This window comes from Ictalurus punctatus, chromosome 3 (genome assembly GCF_001660625.3).
Source record: "Ictalurus punctatus breed USDA103 chromosome 3, Coco_2.0, whole genome shotgun sequence".
Classification (NCBI taxonomy): domain Eukaryota; kingdom Metazoa; phylum Chordata; class Actinopteri; order Siluriformes; family Ictaluridae; genus Ictalurus; species Ictalurus punctatus.
In genome coordinates this window covers 31,552,943-31,569,467 of record NC_030418.2, presented here as the reverse complement: position 1 = coordinate 31,569,467, position 16,525 = coordinate 31,552,943, and the positions used below count along the sequence as shown (strand labels likewise).

The 16,525-nt window shown below is 35.6% G+C and overlaps 1 protein-coding gene across 2 annotated transcripts in view; it reads left to right on the top strand.

Moving 5' to 3' along the window:
- Positions 1–8,598: 8,598 nt before the first annotated feature.
- Positions 8,599–16,525, top strand: part of si:dkey-27h10.2 (uncharacterized) — a 32,563-nt gene continuing 24,636 nt past the window's right edge. For both annotated transcript variants that reach the window (XM_053679889.1, XM_053679890.1), the window contains exons 1-8: positions 8,599–8,740; positions 9,022–9,231; positions 9,619–9,672; positions 9,788–9,865; positions 11,089–11,118; positions 11,219–11,301; positions 11,526–11,616; positions 11,812–11,889. In XM_053679889.1, coding sequence (XP_053535864.1) covers positions 8,683–8,740; positions 9,022–9,231; positions 9,619–9,672; positions 9,788–9,865; positions 11,089–11,118; positions 11,219–11,301; positions 11,526–11,616; positions 11,812–11,889 — 682 coding nt within the window. In that variant the 5' untranslated portion in view covers positions 8,599–8,682. The remainder of the gene's footprint in view (positions 8,741–9,021; positions 9,232–9,618; positions 9,673–9,787; positions 9,866–11,088; positions 11,119–11,218; positions 11,302–11,525; positions 11,617–11,811; positions 11,890–16,525) is intronic.

The following is a 16,525-nucleotide window of genomic DNA, read 5'->3' as shown; positions in this document are numbered from 1 at the left end:
AAGAACATGCTCATTTCAAATACGAGACACAAAGGACATTCCACTATGCTTCTGATTCATATTCAGATTCTGATTCTGTTTTGATTCTTTTTTATACTCATTATGATTCTGGTTCTGGTTTGATTCAGAATCAAATTCTAATTCTAATTATGATTCTGATTCTTCATTATTATTATTATTATTATTATTATTATTATTATTATTATTATTATTATTATTATTATTATTATTATTATTATTATTATCATCATCATCATCATCATCATCATTATTATTATTATTGTTATTATTATTATTCATTCTGATTCTGGTTTTATTTCTTTTTAATTCTCATTATGATCCTGGTTCTGGTTTGATTCAGATTCAAATTCTAATTATGATTCTGATTCTTTTTCAATTTTAATTCTGGTCTCATTATGATCCTGGTTCTGATCCAGTGTACGTTGCGTTCCCTCGTTATTGGCATCAAAATTGAAAAACAAAATACAAATAAAGACGCGTTCATTAATTTTTCGTTTTAATATTGACAATTAAATGACTAATTAACTATGTTTAAAACCCATTTTTGCTCAGAAATGCTAAATATTTTAAATATGCCTCTTTTAGAGTTTGTTGCCGTCTTATATTTTTGAGTTGGAGTTATTTCGTTTTGTGGCATGCTCACATTTAACATGAAAAATGTGCAGAAAAGTGGCTTCGTCAAACATGTTGCATCGCTCTGAGAAGTTCATTACGTGCTTTTCAAAGGCAGTAAGAGGGTTACAGTAAAGTCTAGTTCACAATACATGATTTTAAGCCCAATTTGCAAGTTGCAGAGTTTGCTGGCAAAAACCCTTCGATCGAAGGTAAATCAGTGAGCGATCGGCGCTCTCCAATCAGCAGTCGATCGTTATGTGTGAACTACTCAACAGCACATCAAAGAGTCTCGCCAATACATCAAAGAGGCATCACCGACACCAGACAAATATTTGGCATACTAAATATCTGGAACTGTCGGGCGACTCCACAACCTGTGGTGTGAAAAGTGTCATCACTGTCAGTGGTTGCAATGACGAGCTACAGCCAATGAGAGAGCAAGGCATGGGGTGAGGTCACCGTGAGGTCAGGAAACCCACGAAACCTATGGCGGAAGCATAAAGGGGAGAAGCTGTATAAACATTTTTTATCACCTCCAACTCTCTCTGTAGCATGCACAATCCCTGCTGTCCGCGTGTGCTAATCCATTCTTTCCCCCACTTTCCTTGTCTTTTCATTTTTGGGGTTTCTTCAGCACAAGTCATCGCGCAAACAGCTCGCACCGCTTGTTTATGTCCCACGTCCATCTTCAAATAAACAACTCCTGTTTCGCACGTGGTTTTCGCATCGCATAGCCGTGTCACTTCTTGTGGGTGTTTTCCTGACAAAACGTAGTTTGGACACCAGATAGAGCCGTCGGGTGACAGAATCGTTGTCAGATCGTGTAGTGTGTGACCTCCTTTCGCCGAACGATCACGTAGTGTGAACACTAGAACGAGTTCACGACTCCCGATTTCAACACAGCAAGTTGTGTAGACTGAACAGCACAGTGGTCTGCCAACGTTGAAAGTCGTGTAGTGTGAACTAGCCTTTAGGGAGGGTGACATGCCCACTAGGAAAATTAGCCGGGTTGTTCACCACGATAAAGATAGTTTTATGTTTGATATTCGCTGGATATTCACTTTCCCCTGCCCTTAATTAATTGAGTATTGTATTTGTATAAAGAGAGGTATTGGCAAAATCTCACCTGTCAAAAAACCTGTCAAAAGGTATTGGCAAAATCTCAGCGCATCAGTCTGGCCACTAGGAACCTACTACCACTTCTGGAATGTGAAAAAAACAAAAAACATGTAGTTAAATTATATCTCTAAAACATTTAGGTGAGGTGCATCTCATTATGAGCCTGCTACGGCCTTTAGAATGTAAAAATGTGTGCTTTTAAATGACTTTTGTATATTAAAACTTATGTCATTTTAATTCATGCGTTAATTAATGCGTTAAAACTTCAACGTTTTAGCTCAGTGGGTGGAATTGCCAGATGGTCCCTTAGGCAACTTGTGCTGTGACACAAATTCAGAACATTATGCAAGCATGTTACAAAATGAAATAACTCCAACTCAAAAAAACAAAAAAAAAACAAAAAAAAACCCCAAAAAACTATAAATGAGGCATTTTTGCATTTTTAACATATTAATATATTAAAATATGTTGTATTTTTGAGCAAAAATGGGTTTTAAACATAGTTAATTAGTAATATAATTGTCAATATTAAAACCAAAAAGATTTAAATTCTGATTCAAATTCTAATTATGATTGTGATTAGTTTATATTATTATTGTATCTGTTTATTATTTATTTATTTATTTAAAAATTACGATTATGATTCTGCTTCTGGTTTTGATTCAGTTTCAAATTTCCGGTTTTGAATCTGGGTTCTGTTTATAATTCTGGTTCTCCTTCTGGCCTGATTCTGTTTCTGATTCTGGTTCTGATCCTGATTTGTTCATTTGTCTAGAGTTGAGGTATGACTTAATAGAACTAATTTAACACATTAAAGACTTACTTAAATATATATATGTAACACTGCTACCTAAATGTGCTTCAACATGGATGCATAATCCTTTAAACAGTGCTATTGAACAATTAGCTAGATAGATGGGTTGACCATTTGTCTGTGATCCAATGTCCTGACCTATGATCAGTACTCTCAGTGGATGATTTATTATAAACTTTATATCCTGCGATTCAACTAAACTAAAAGAATTCAATGGCACATAACCATATTTAAGGAATGCACATTTGGGGCATGTTTTTACAGGAAATTATTCAGATTTTTTTTTACTTATTTATTTATTAAACAATGACACATTGTACTTTTTGTCCATTTATATTAAATTTCACGATGTAGAACATCTGCAAAACAACACAAGTCCTTGCGAATGGTTTATTACTACAGAAATAAAAATGTATTCAAATGAGCACATTAATATAATCCTGTGATTTGCTTCGATGAAATATTATATGTTTGTGGTTATAGAAAAGTAATTAGTACCTTCTGACCAATGGGCTGCGGTATTAATAATATTAAACTAAAAGCCTCAGATGTGGTTTCTTTTTATTTTAAATCTATTGTCACACACAAAATGCATTCACCTCAGATTGCACCCTGTAGTCCTTTCTCCAAGAGGTTTTGGTGTAGTTGTGGTTGTGAGGTGATGTTGAAACGGTCAAATGATCTGCAAAAAGTAAAGTTCTGAGAGAGAGAGAGAGAGAGAGAGAGAGAGAGAGAGAGAGAGAGAGAGAGAGAGAGAGAGAGAGAGAGAGAGAGAGAGAGAGAGAGTTGAAGAGAAAAAGATTTCATCCACAATGACATTTTTAATGAATTGCTGATGCTCATCAAAGTAAGAGCTATAACAGACTGAGGCATTTTTGGTTTAATGCTTCCATGGTGCCAGAACATTGGTTTAAAAGTATTTATCATACTAATAAGCAAATATGCATGCATTAGAAGAGGCCACATGAGCTGTCATTGACGTTTTTGAAGGGAAACAGATGCATGCAGGTTCAGCACAATCAAGATATTTGAAACAGACATTTGTGGTGTGGAAGCGCAAATGAAAAAAGGCCTCGAACTTCACACACCCTATCACTATGCTGCCTTTGTTCATTATGCCAGAGGTCCTCTCTCTCTCTCTCTCTCTCTCTCTCTCTCTCTCTCTCTCTCTCTCTCTCTCTCTCTCCCAGAAGAATGTTTACCCCCCCCCCCCCAACCCCCCCAGCTACCCTTCAGATTAATGAAACACATAAAAATCACATCTCAGTCTTGTAAAGCTGTTCATACTGTATGGTCCTACAGGCCAAGGCATGCAAAATAAAGGAAGAAAGCAATTGAGAAAGATCGAGAGAGATACAGAGAGAGAGAGAGAGAGAGAGAGAGAGAGAGAGAGAGAAACATGCAGAATTGCAGGTTGCCGATGTGGTTCACAACAGAATAGCATTTCCCCCCTTTGGGCTATGTGCCTTCACAGATGTTGCATTCAGCCTTTGCAGCGTTTGGCCTCTCGAAAAGTGCTCTAAGTCCTGACTGCATTCCCTCTCATTGTACTATGAAGGGGACAGAGAGAAAGAGAGACGCAGAAGACGGTAGGTTGTTTACCACCCCCCACCCCATCCCATTCCTCCTCCATTCTCCCAGTTAGCTGCTTGAGGGCGTTGGGTAGGTGGGTGGGATGGAGTGGGGGGGAGGGGGGGGGGGGGTCAATTGCGAAGGGTCCAGCTTGAGGCAGCACAGAGGGTCACAGAATGGAGCTGCGCGTCTGGGCCTCTCGAAATCCTGAATCCTCCGGGTGGGTGGTCTCCTCTCCTCTCCCTTTCTTTCTCTCTCTTCTCCCAACACCACCAAGTGGAGTGATTAGCTCATCTACTCTCTCTCTCTCTGTAGTCAGCTGCAGCGCCACTGCTCCGACATGGCTGCCGGTGGAAAAGGTACATCTCGTTCCTGGTTGCGTTAGACAACCTGCTGAATGGGTGGCGGTGAGCACTAATCCTGCCACTGATTATCTCTGGCATGAGGATACAAACAGTAATAAAAGAGCACACAGCTTCGCTTTTATGCACACACAGACACAGCACACTCACAGGGCCTATTATATGATACTGTTCCACTTTTGAACTTATAATGTTTCATATGGCTTCCACAGTAAACATTGAGAAATAAAGGTACCAAACTGTACTTTTCTTTGTCTGTATCGGTATCTTTACTTGGAAAGGTTCACACTGTGTACCTTTAATTAGCTTTTCGTATAAAGTTTCATAAAAAATACATCTATCAGCTATCCTTAAGATCCAGTTATATACCTTAAACTATTTTAAAATGGTGCACATTTCCAGGCAAAATTTACAAGATATAATACATACATAAGGTACAAAAATGGTATGATGCCAGTTATAAGAAAAAAAATACACTTTTCCTTTTGATACCTTTATTTCTAGGAAAGGTAAATATTTGATCCTTGCATAAAAATAAAAATGAGTGCGCTCTCTCTCTTTGTCATATATTAATCAGAAAATTCAAAACACAATACTTGCATTTTATATTTATTTTTAGACAAGAAATAGAAATAAAAATACCAAACTTACCACTGAGTGAGTACTTTGACTTATTTTGTACTTTTATCTGCAAAACTTTAAATATAAGGTGCAAAAGGTACATCAGTCGATCACAAGATACACCACATGCATTTTCCTAGGTAAAATATACATAATATTTCAAAGGTACTCATAATTAGTAAAGGTACTAAATAGGGAAAAGTATAATTTGTTACCATTGTTTTTTTCTGAGCGTGTAGGAAGATGGGATCAAGTTTAAGCATGAATAAAGTTCATGGTCTAATTTGTTATTAACCTATGCATTGTGTTTGTCTTTGTATTAAGCTTATTATGCACAACCTTAGATTAGACCATTGTATTTTCCTTCAGGTTTCACTGAGTTAGTTAAGTACTGCCTGTAAGTTCCTGCTTTTACTTACATACACTGACACCTAGTGGCTAAACTCTGCCATTCCTGATACAGTCATGTGGCTTCACGCCCTTAATCACTGGTAACTTGTGCATTTTGACATTTACCTACAAGTTAAAATGAAATTCTACAGGCACATTAATTTATCCTACAAACTGCTTGATTACTGATTGACTGCTGACTATGATCAACCTGTCTCCTTTGTTATAGAGTTGTATTTACCAAAGTATCTTTGCTTCATCCTTGGCCAAGGCAATTATTAACCACAGCAATTTCACAGACGACAAATTAAAGGCAAACACAAGCCACTAGAGCAGATCCAAACCACACCCATTGGGATAGAAATGGTTCCTTCAAGAAAGAAGGTGATCAGTGAGAAGAACTTTGTACTGTTTGCAATGACTCTTTCTGCTAAGGGGACAAGTGGACACAAAGCGTGCCGACAAAATAAATAAACTAATACCAGCTTACCCACAGCAACATCAGTTTCATTAAACTTACAACATACTGTTGGCTGTCATGTATCTTTTCTGAGAAGAATCAGAAGATGCTGAGAAACTGAAATACTGAATTCTTAAACTCCCAAATATAGTTAAAACCATCATTAACACAAAAACGTACTTTAATCACATTTCTGGTATATCTGTGTGTGGAACTTTAAAATACATACAGTACCCTGTTGGCATCCATGAAAAAATAGGGCTCACTTTCTTCTAACTATTACATTTGACTTTTTATAATAAATTTAAGCTATCAGTATCATTATTAACCAAAAGATGATGTCCTTCCCCTTCTGAGTTCTGGCTTTCTTCCTCCTTTGCCACATCTTAAGGAGTTTCCGTTTAGCTTAATGGTGAGGAGCTTAGTTGAGGTTGCGTTGAGACAATCTGTATTGAGCTAGAAAAATGCCACAATGTTTTTATTTGGAAAGTCCTCTACTTTTTTTTTTTTTAAAGACACTTTTTATATTTATACTCTCGACAAACTATCTGTAAATTATCATTAACCAGCTGATCGACTGACTCTCATTTGATGACAAATAATGTTTATTTATCTTTCAACAGAACGTCATGAATTGTATCAACAGAGTCCACATGAACTGAATGATTTGGTAAACATTAACAAAGCTAAACAAGACGCTTCCAAATAAGGTGAAAGGGAAAAATGGACAATCTGGTCTATAGCTTGTGTATAGGTGATCTGAACAGTGGTGGAAATCATAACCCACCATAGAGTTCTTATGTTTATACATAATGCCAGCTGGAATCCAACAACAACAAAAAAAATAGATAAATTTGATCAAGAATTAGTTCCATGGATGTAAATTGTACACGTTGATTGTAAAACAGTTAGAGAACTCAAGCTCTACTCTACATCAACATCCATAAACTGTTGACAACATCTTCAGAACTTGTTCATGGGCTTGTTTATGTCACATGCCAGACTGTTTGACAGTCTATAGAAAGCAAGTTGACTGTTAAATTCTTTTCTAACAATTTCTGACAAATAAGGCAACTGATTTTGAAAGAGTAGTAAAGCAAGCCATCTGTGTCAAGCTGAAACAAAACTCTCCAGACATATGGGGGAATCTGAAATACCATTTATCGATTTATAACATCGGCTCACCTCTTTACCCTAAAGGATCAAACCTCTAGAGGGTCATGTGGCTTTAACATGACATCATTGATGTAAATCAAACAGGGAATAATTCCAGTTCTGTAGATGAGATTAAGCATGACGAAGAGTTGTGAAATGTCCTCAAGTCCTGTTTCTTGTCACACAAATTAACATAAAAGGAAATGTCACTTTCCATCTTCCTGAGCTGTGGCTCACAGGAGTCACAGGAGAATTTACCAGCCATTATTTATAATGTAGTTCTATAAACAGCATGGGAACCTGACTAAACAGATTTTATTTATCATATAAGGTTCAGTGTCCTAGTCTGTATCGAATCAAAGTACCGATCCGGTTTGGATGTAACACCTGAAATGAGCTCCGCCTTTTCATCTACCTCTCCTGACTTAAGCTGCAGTGTGACGCACAATCCCAGTCCTCTATATAGACATTGTGATTTACGCACAGTGTTGCATAAAATCCCTGTTAAATCTTTAAATATTGAGAACCCATGTGCCTTCTTTCCCTTTTTTTTAATCTATAACAATGATGTCTTTAAGTAATCTTTAAATAAGAAGGTCATCCAGTGTTCTATGGATTGTATACGTATATGCAGTAATGCACCATGAATTAGCAGGAAATATATAAAACACACACACACACACACACACACACACACACACACAAAATAAATAAAAACATAAAAATAATAATTAAAAAAAAAAAAAAAAAAAAAAAAAAAAAAAAACCCTGAAACCCCGTACTTTCTAATTCCACTAGGAATTATTAGGTGGGTAGGAGGGATCTGGAGTCTGGAGATTTTGAGCCCCTAAAATGGAGATATTGGAAAAATTTGAGAACCCCAGTCCTAAGCACATGCTCATACACACATATACACTCACATACCCACAGGGCAAAGAGCCTTTTCAAATTCCTAACCTGATCTATGTTTTCAAGGCATTGAAAAGGTTTCTTAAGCAGTATGATGACTATGTTAAGGTCCATGTTTTTGCAGTAAGGCAAATAGTGTACATGGCTGATTTTATACTTTGATCACATGACTCCTTGGAAGTGTCTGACATGCGACAGAATACACGTTCTATTTCAAAAACTATCATGAGAGCATCATTTCCCCTGATAGGATATAAAGTTGTGTACAAGCAACAGCTTTGCAAGTTACTGTACATATATTTACCAATCAACATAAATATCTATAAAAGTCAAGATCCTTTTACTTGCTTGTACAAAATGAATGATGAGCACATGTACTTTTTTTTTTGCATTCACTGTAATTATTGTGATTTTTTTTAAATAGTGATGTCATATGTTTAAAAATGACAGAAAGCTAAAAAACGAAAAGAACACAACTTCCTGTTATCAAGCATTTGAGCAATCAGTAGAACATCCTGTGGAGGAGGTTTATGTCAGGTTTTGTTGGCCACTCAATTGATGCAATGGGTAGAGTGCATGCACAAACGTACACACACACACACACACACACACACACACACACGCACACACACACAAAATAGAGCATGAGCTTGAACATCATGGAGAAAATGAGTGCTACCTTTTGCATTCTGACAGTCGTGGGTATGTATCTTAATTATATTAAAGTGCCTATGTTGATGTTATAGCATGGTTATATCTAATAAATAATGGTGCAAGGTCATGTTTTGCTGTAATGATAGGAAGCTTAATTATGTAATTAGCCAATAAGAGATTGCTAGAATTTGAATAATGTATTCATTTTCATTATTCATTAATATATTATATAAACCATGCATTAAAAAAAAAAATACTTTGTATTTTTTTTTAAACTCAGTATCTTGTATCTTGTGTTTTATCTGATCGGTACTGTTCATGTCACACAGGAACCCTGTTGGTACCAACATTTGCTGAGAACGAGACCTTAAATGCTCTTGCTGAAAACGTTACTACAACCAACATATCAGCCGTCATGTCCAAAAAACCTGATGATATGACTAGCTCAATGAATGTGAGCAATGGAACTGAAGGCAACACAGCCACAGCTCAAAACGCGCCCATCAACAACTCAACCACTCCTATGACAACAAATGAAGGTAGCAGTTTAGTGATGTTCACGAGTCATGGAAAATGTTGCATCTTCTTAAAATAAATTGAAAAGAGAGAAAAGAAATGAGGAAAATTAAGTTGGTTAGAAATGAACTTCCGCTTTAACACCCACTTGCGCAATGGTTTGATTTACTTATCATTTAATCAAAATTGGTACAAGGGCAACGGTTCCACATGTTCCACTCTATTGGCACCAATGTTAATATGTTGGTTTAAAAGTATAAACTTTAATTTTAGAGCAATTTGTGTTACTTGGGTTACCTATTTAATCATCAAGCTGCCTTTATTGAAGGAAGTTCACACATTGTGTCAAAAATAATACTGAGGTCTTGATACTGAGGTGTTTTTCACTGACTTGTTGAATTTTTGTCCAGCAAATACCAGCATGGTTTCACCTGAATTAGATGCAACAACTAAGAAAATGAAGGGTACAGTTGATTACATTCACATCCACAATATGTACAAAAATGATATCTGTGTTACTCTCTTCACAAGTAACACGACCAGATTTTACAACACATAAAATACCTAATCATTTAACAGTGAGCACACCTGGACCAAAGCCCATACCTTCAACCAAAAAGGACCGCACCGTAACCACGAGCACAAAAACACCCTCAGGTAGGCAAACTTGTATTTATTTAATCATGTAGTGCATAGCAAGGAAACAAGCAAACATATCGGGTCATGCTGTAATAGGAAAATAATCAACAACAGAGTGAGACAGGATGTGGCCTGACGTGACGCAGAGTTACTCCTACTCCCCTGGAGTTATTTTTCTATGACAGCACATCCTTAAGTGTTTTATTCCCCTTATACTACAGCAATTTGGGCATTTGTAATATTATGTGATTAATAACAAAACATCATACTTTTTTATAGTTTAGTTTATAGTTACTTTTAATGTTGTGGGATGTTATAATATTGTAGACTGTTACGAAGACACGGCTTGTTACAAAGAGCTGACACTGGAGGCTCCTTCCATGAATGTTTAATTAATATCTAAGCACGATTCACCTCATGTAGGCTATATGATGTTTTTTAAGTTTTAAGACTTGATTAGTCGCACTCTAGGTTTACAGTATTAGGCTAAATACATCAAGCTTGATTTGAAGCTTCATCTTGATGGCACAGTTTTTTTTTCCTCAACAGAATAAATCTCAAATTCTTCTACTTCTTTTTTAAATTATTATTATTATTATTATTATTATTATTATTATTATTATTATTATTATTATTATTATTATTATTATTATTATTATTATTATTATTATTATTATTATTATGGGCGCACAGTGGCTTAGTGGTTAGCACGTTCGCCTCACACTGCCAGGGTCGGGGTTTGATTCCTGCTGCTCTGTGTGTGTGGAGTTTGCATGTTCTCCCCGTGCTGCGGGGGTTTCCTCCGGGTACTGTGGTTTCCTCCCCCAGTCTAAAGACATGCATGGTAGGCTGATTGGCATGTCTAAAGTGTCCGTCATGTGTGTATGTGTGTGTGATTGTGTGCCCTGCGATGGACTTGCAACTTTCACCCTGTCCAGGGTGTACCCCGCCTTGTGCCCAATGCTCCCTGGGATAGGGTCCAGGTTTCCCGTGACTCTGAAAAGGAGTAAGCGGTTGAAGATGGATGGATGGATTATTATTATTATTATTTACATGAATGTATACTAAGAGACAAACATGTAAGGAAGAATGTGTTCCTGCTATAATTAAATTTTGCACAATCTTTATAAACGCTGTTCCATTATGCGCAATAGTTTCATTTTAACTCTGAATTCTTTATATATAATACACATCCATGCATCTTAAAGTTACTAATTGGCTTTAACATGTTTTATTTTCAGGTGATGGCGTAAAAACAGACAGCCCATCAGGTAAAGATCAGCACTTTATTAAACACTTAAACAATTGCACATTATTTAATTTGCGTACTCAATCAGTCAACTCAAATAAAATTGTTCCTCTTTCTTTCAGTGTACATCATTGTCTTGATCGTCATCATTCTGGTTATTGCTGTTATTGGCATCATGTGCTTCTGTTTTAAAAATAACCACAGGGTAATAAACTTTTTAAAAAAATACAATTTACCATTCATTACTATATATTTTCTGCTTGTTAGTTTTTGAGAACATACAAGCAGCACTATATTATTCCCAAATAGCATGTTTTGATGATCGTTTTAGTGATCCGCACTTCTGAAATGATTCCATTCACATTGTTCTTCCTTTTTGTTGTCCTAATAGAGCCAATATGCACTCATATTAATATTCCTGTCTTCCAGAGGTTCTCTGTAGATATACATGCCAAAAATGAAGATGCTCAAATTCCACTTGCTGAAGTGGAGCCAGAGATGAATGAGAGCTCACTAAAAGGTTATTCTACGCAACACATTACACACCACACACTTGAAACAACACTGTACTGTATATATGTATATATACAATATATATACAATATACAATTATATATGTTGTATATATATATATATATATATATATATATATATATATATATATATATATATATATATATATATATATATATATATACTCTTTATTCACATACAGGCATGAAAACATTTATTTCGTTTGAGGGGGAGCAGTCTTCACCGACTGACACAGTGGACAAGACTGAAGGAGAAAAAGGTATTGGACATGTTTTATTATATATCACACTTCACTCTCTCTCTCTCTCTCTCTCTCTCTCTCTCTCTCTCTCTCTCTGTATATATATATATATATATATATATATATATATATATATATATATATATATATATATATATATATATATATATATTTATAGTTAGTTCCTGTTAAGACTCCCCCGTGGATGAAAACGTACTGTCTATTACAAAGTGCTGACATTTTAGACTCCTTCCCTAAATGTTAAATAAACGTCTCCTCACAGAAAACTTCACCCCGTCAATGGTTAGGTTATTCTTTGTTAAATAAGAGTGCATCTTTAACAATTCTGTTAATTATTAGGTTCAAATTATGTGCAGAATTCGCCAGACAAGTCCCAGTGAACGAGCAGTTAGCATAAAAACATTAACAAATTCAAACAAGTGCATTAATATAAACTCTTGATTTGCCTTGTAGCCAGAATTACTTTCAGAACTGCTGTAATGAAAAATTAATGAACACCTTCTGACCAATCAGATTTGAGAATTTAACAGATGCACAGGTATGTGCATCAATATCGCAGGGGTTAGATGGTGTGACCAGTATACCATTTGCATGCTTGCACCTCTTTGCAGCATCTGTTTATAGTTCCTGCTATTGATGCACCAGTGTACTTCTTCTTTCTACTAGGAAAACAGAAGGAAGTGAGTTAGCTCATCTATTCCACCAATATTGCTTCATTTTATTCATTCTGAAATGTGTTTTTGCACACTTGCTTCAAGTCAATATACACTTTTTCCTATTCGTTTCACTATACATGTTAGCTGAGCACTGAATTATACTTTAAATTGAATGATTAAATAATAACCTTGGATTTTTAATTCAATTCAATTTGAGTAATATTGCACTTTTATCAATAAACACTGTCACAAAGTAGCTTCACAAAAAAAAATATATACATGGATGTAGATTCAGATCATTAATTAACAAGCCAGTCACTGTGCTGCCTCATTTTCTCTATTTGTTGATGATGGACTTTAGGGTGTTCCATGGTACATCTAATATTTTAGAAATTCTTAGTTAAACAGTACTGAGTGTGTTGAAAGGAGGTTCTGAGTGTGTTGAAAGGAGTACAGTTCTCAGGTGCAACTCTACAGTATTCAAATGTTTGGCGTAAACTGTTTTTAAGAATAGCAGTCTTTAGGATATCTTTGTGGGACTACCCACATGCGTCCACATAAATGAATAGTTCACTGAGGTGGGGGGAAATTAAATCATTATCCACATCGTATTTGTATTTGGTCCGCCAAGATATATGTGGTATCTGACACTTATTTGCCTTTTTTGTTTCGCTTGAAGCTATGAAGTATCAATTTTTTATCTTAATGATTGCATTAAAATTAGCTGTACATTGTTTTCCCTAGCATCTAATGCTGGATGTATACCCCCAAACAACTTGTTAGCTAGTTAATAAGTACATTAATATCTATTAAATCTATTCACTGTTAAGAGTTTACATTAGGAATAAGTTTATTTCTGAATAAAGCTCTAGAGAATAGATTAAGGATGTAGATTAGTTTAGTGCACAGAAAGGTGCTAAAGGTTAGATAATAAATGAGTTTATTGAACAGTTAGGCTCTGGAAGTCAGAGTAAGGATCAGTTTCTTGCACAAAAATGCTCTACAGTTATCGGTTTACTGCTCAAAAAGTCATCAAGATTAACTTATGGACCAATCTATTTTTCAGAATAGTTAGAGGTTAGAGGAAGGTCAGTGTATTGTACACACAGTTCTAGACTTTGGATTAAGTTTATCAGTTTATGGCTAAAAATCCTCTTGACCAATCACAAATTATATTTGTGATTGGTTTATTGCAAAGAAAAGTCTCTTGAGCAATGGTCTTCAGTTCAGTAATATTCTTGGGTGTTTTTGTTCATCGCAAACAGCTGAAAGTTTGTAAATTTTGACAATAATCCTTATTTGAAATGGGGGTTGAATCATTTTGATTGCAACTGTATATTATGGAACTTTTACCTGGTATTTCCTATTATAAGATTAAAATAAAACAAATATAAGTTTATTAGACTTATTTTTTTTGTATATACTAGCTTCATTCTTTAAATGGTCTTATTCTATTGGTAGATAATGTTGCTCTTTTTATGCATTTATTTCTAGTAAGAAACTAAATTTCTGTCAAATAAAATAAGAAAATGTAAAGCTTGAAATCAGAAACAATGACTAGAAATAGGTTTATTAATCTTATATTTGGTTTATTGCAATCTTATTATAAGAGCAGGGGCAGACTCTGCACTAGGCAAAGGTAGGCAACCGCCTTGGGAACCAAGAAGCCAAGGGCCCCCTAAGAATGTATTATCCTGCATGTATTTTTAAAAATTATTATATGTATTAAAAATTATTATTAGTGCTAAATGACATATGCTGAAAATTTACATATGAATGTTAAAACACTGAATAGGGCGCCAGTCCTATATTTTGCCTAGGGCCCCAAATCACTAAATCCGCCCCTGCATTGGAAATACTAGACACATTTGACTATATAACAGTAAGATATTAATTATAATTTATTGCTCTAGGTTGCTCTACAAAAAGGCTCTAGAGCAAGGTGTCCAATCTTATCCAGAAAGGGCCGGTGTGGGTGCAGGTTTTCATTTTAACCAAGCAGAAGCTACACCTGAGTCTATTGAAAGCCAAGATCAACTGATTAAACAGGTGGAATCAGGTGTGGCTCCTGCTTGGTTGGAATGAAAACCTGCACCCACACCGGCCCTTTCCAGATAAGATTGGACACCCCTGCTCTAGCGATTAGAGTAAAGATCACATTAGTTAATAAAAAAATAAAAAAATAAACTGTAGAAATGACATTAATTATCAGTTAGATTAAGAATCAGTTTATTCCACAAGATGATTCTAAAAACAACTGAAATCCATTAAAGATACTTAAAAGACCATATGAGACAGAGCACAAACCATACTTTGAGCAGTTAATATCGGCGCCCACCACTAGATGGAATGCTAAGACAGCGACAGTCTTAAAGGACTGGAACCTGTAGATTTTATGAAGGCATCTATAGCTGACAAATATACGTTTCATTTTCAAACTTACATTTTCTTAGGTTTACTTAGGTTAAGAGTGAAAGAACAGCTATTGCTCACATTTTATAAGAACCCCAAAATTCCACTGTTATTCAATATCTTATTGCAGGAAGCAGAAGTCTTAGTTCTGGTTCGTCTTAAACTTCACTTGGTTTATGTTCCTCTTAATCTTGACAACATATCAAAATTTTACCACTACCTAGATTTCTAAACTCATCTGTTCCTCTTGTCAATTTTAGAGGACCTTATGTGGAATGAATGTGTTGATATTAAAGGTAGTGTATGATTTACTGTTGTTTAACAGCTTGCTTATTTTATGCATTTTAGTCATCATAAATTCTTTTTTTTTTTTTCACCATGGAGGTGTGAACCTACTGTGTATGTTATGTCTGTTGTTGTCTATGTGTGTGAAGGGTGTTTATGGCCATTCATGCTTCATGATGTGTTCAGTTAAGTGAGCTTGTGTATGAAGTTATAGTATTTTTCATGTCAATAGTAGGGTGTGTGACAAGACAAGTTGACTTGATGACATTTAAAATGGTCCAAACGAACACGCATCTAAATACAATTGGAGGAATTTTGAAGGTTTTAAAGAGAAGGTTGAAAAAATAAACAAATCCAAAGGGCAGAGACAAAGTCGAAGTGGAAAGATTCAAAGAGTTCAGATGATTATATTAAGTAACAGATTGCACTGAGCAAATTTCAAAAACAAGATTAGCATGCACGCAGATATAAAAGCTTGTTTACGTCACTAGTGATGTGCTAAGGGGAATATTTTGCAATAAGTCATGTTTACATAGTGATCTGTTCATTTGAAACATATGTGTATGATTAGAAGTTTGGGAAGTAGGAGTGAGAGAGAGGTAATGATAATCGAAGATACTGCTAAATGGAGTTCTTGTTTAAAAACAGGACTGGTGTGTCAAAGAGGAACTGGAAAAGTTTGCGAAAAAAGCTTAGCTGAAAATGGCGTATACAGGAAGCTGGCCTTTTCTATATTTATTGTGTGTAATAAGTTTCTTGTGAAAATGACACAATTCAGGGTTTGACATTGAGAAACCAAAGGAAATGCTTCTCACAGAAATTACTGTAGCAAAAGAACTCATTTATCTCTGAAAATGCAGCCATTTTTGCTGTGTGCAGACAAATGTAGTTACAGTATTTCAGAAAAGTGAGTACACCCCTCACATTTTTGTAAATATTTGATTATATATTTTCATGTGACAACACTGAAGAAATGACACTTTCTACAATGCAAAGTAATGAGTGTACAGCTTGTGTAACAGTGTAAATTTGCTGTTTCCTCAAAATAACTCAACACAGCCATGTCTAAACCGCTGGCAACAAAAGTGAGTACACCCCTAAGTGAAAATGTCCATATTGGGCCCAAAGTGTCAATATTTTGTGTGGCCACCATTAGGTGCTCCTCCACCTTCCATTTGAGGATGCCTCACAGATGCTCAATAGGGTTTAGGTATGGAGACATGCTTGGCCAGTCCATCACCTTCACGCTCAGCTTCTTTAGCAAGGCAGTGGTCATCTTG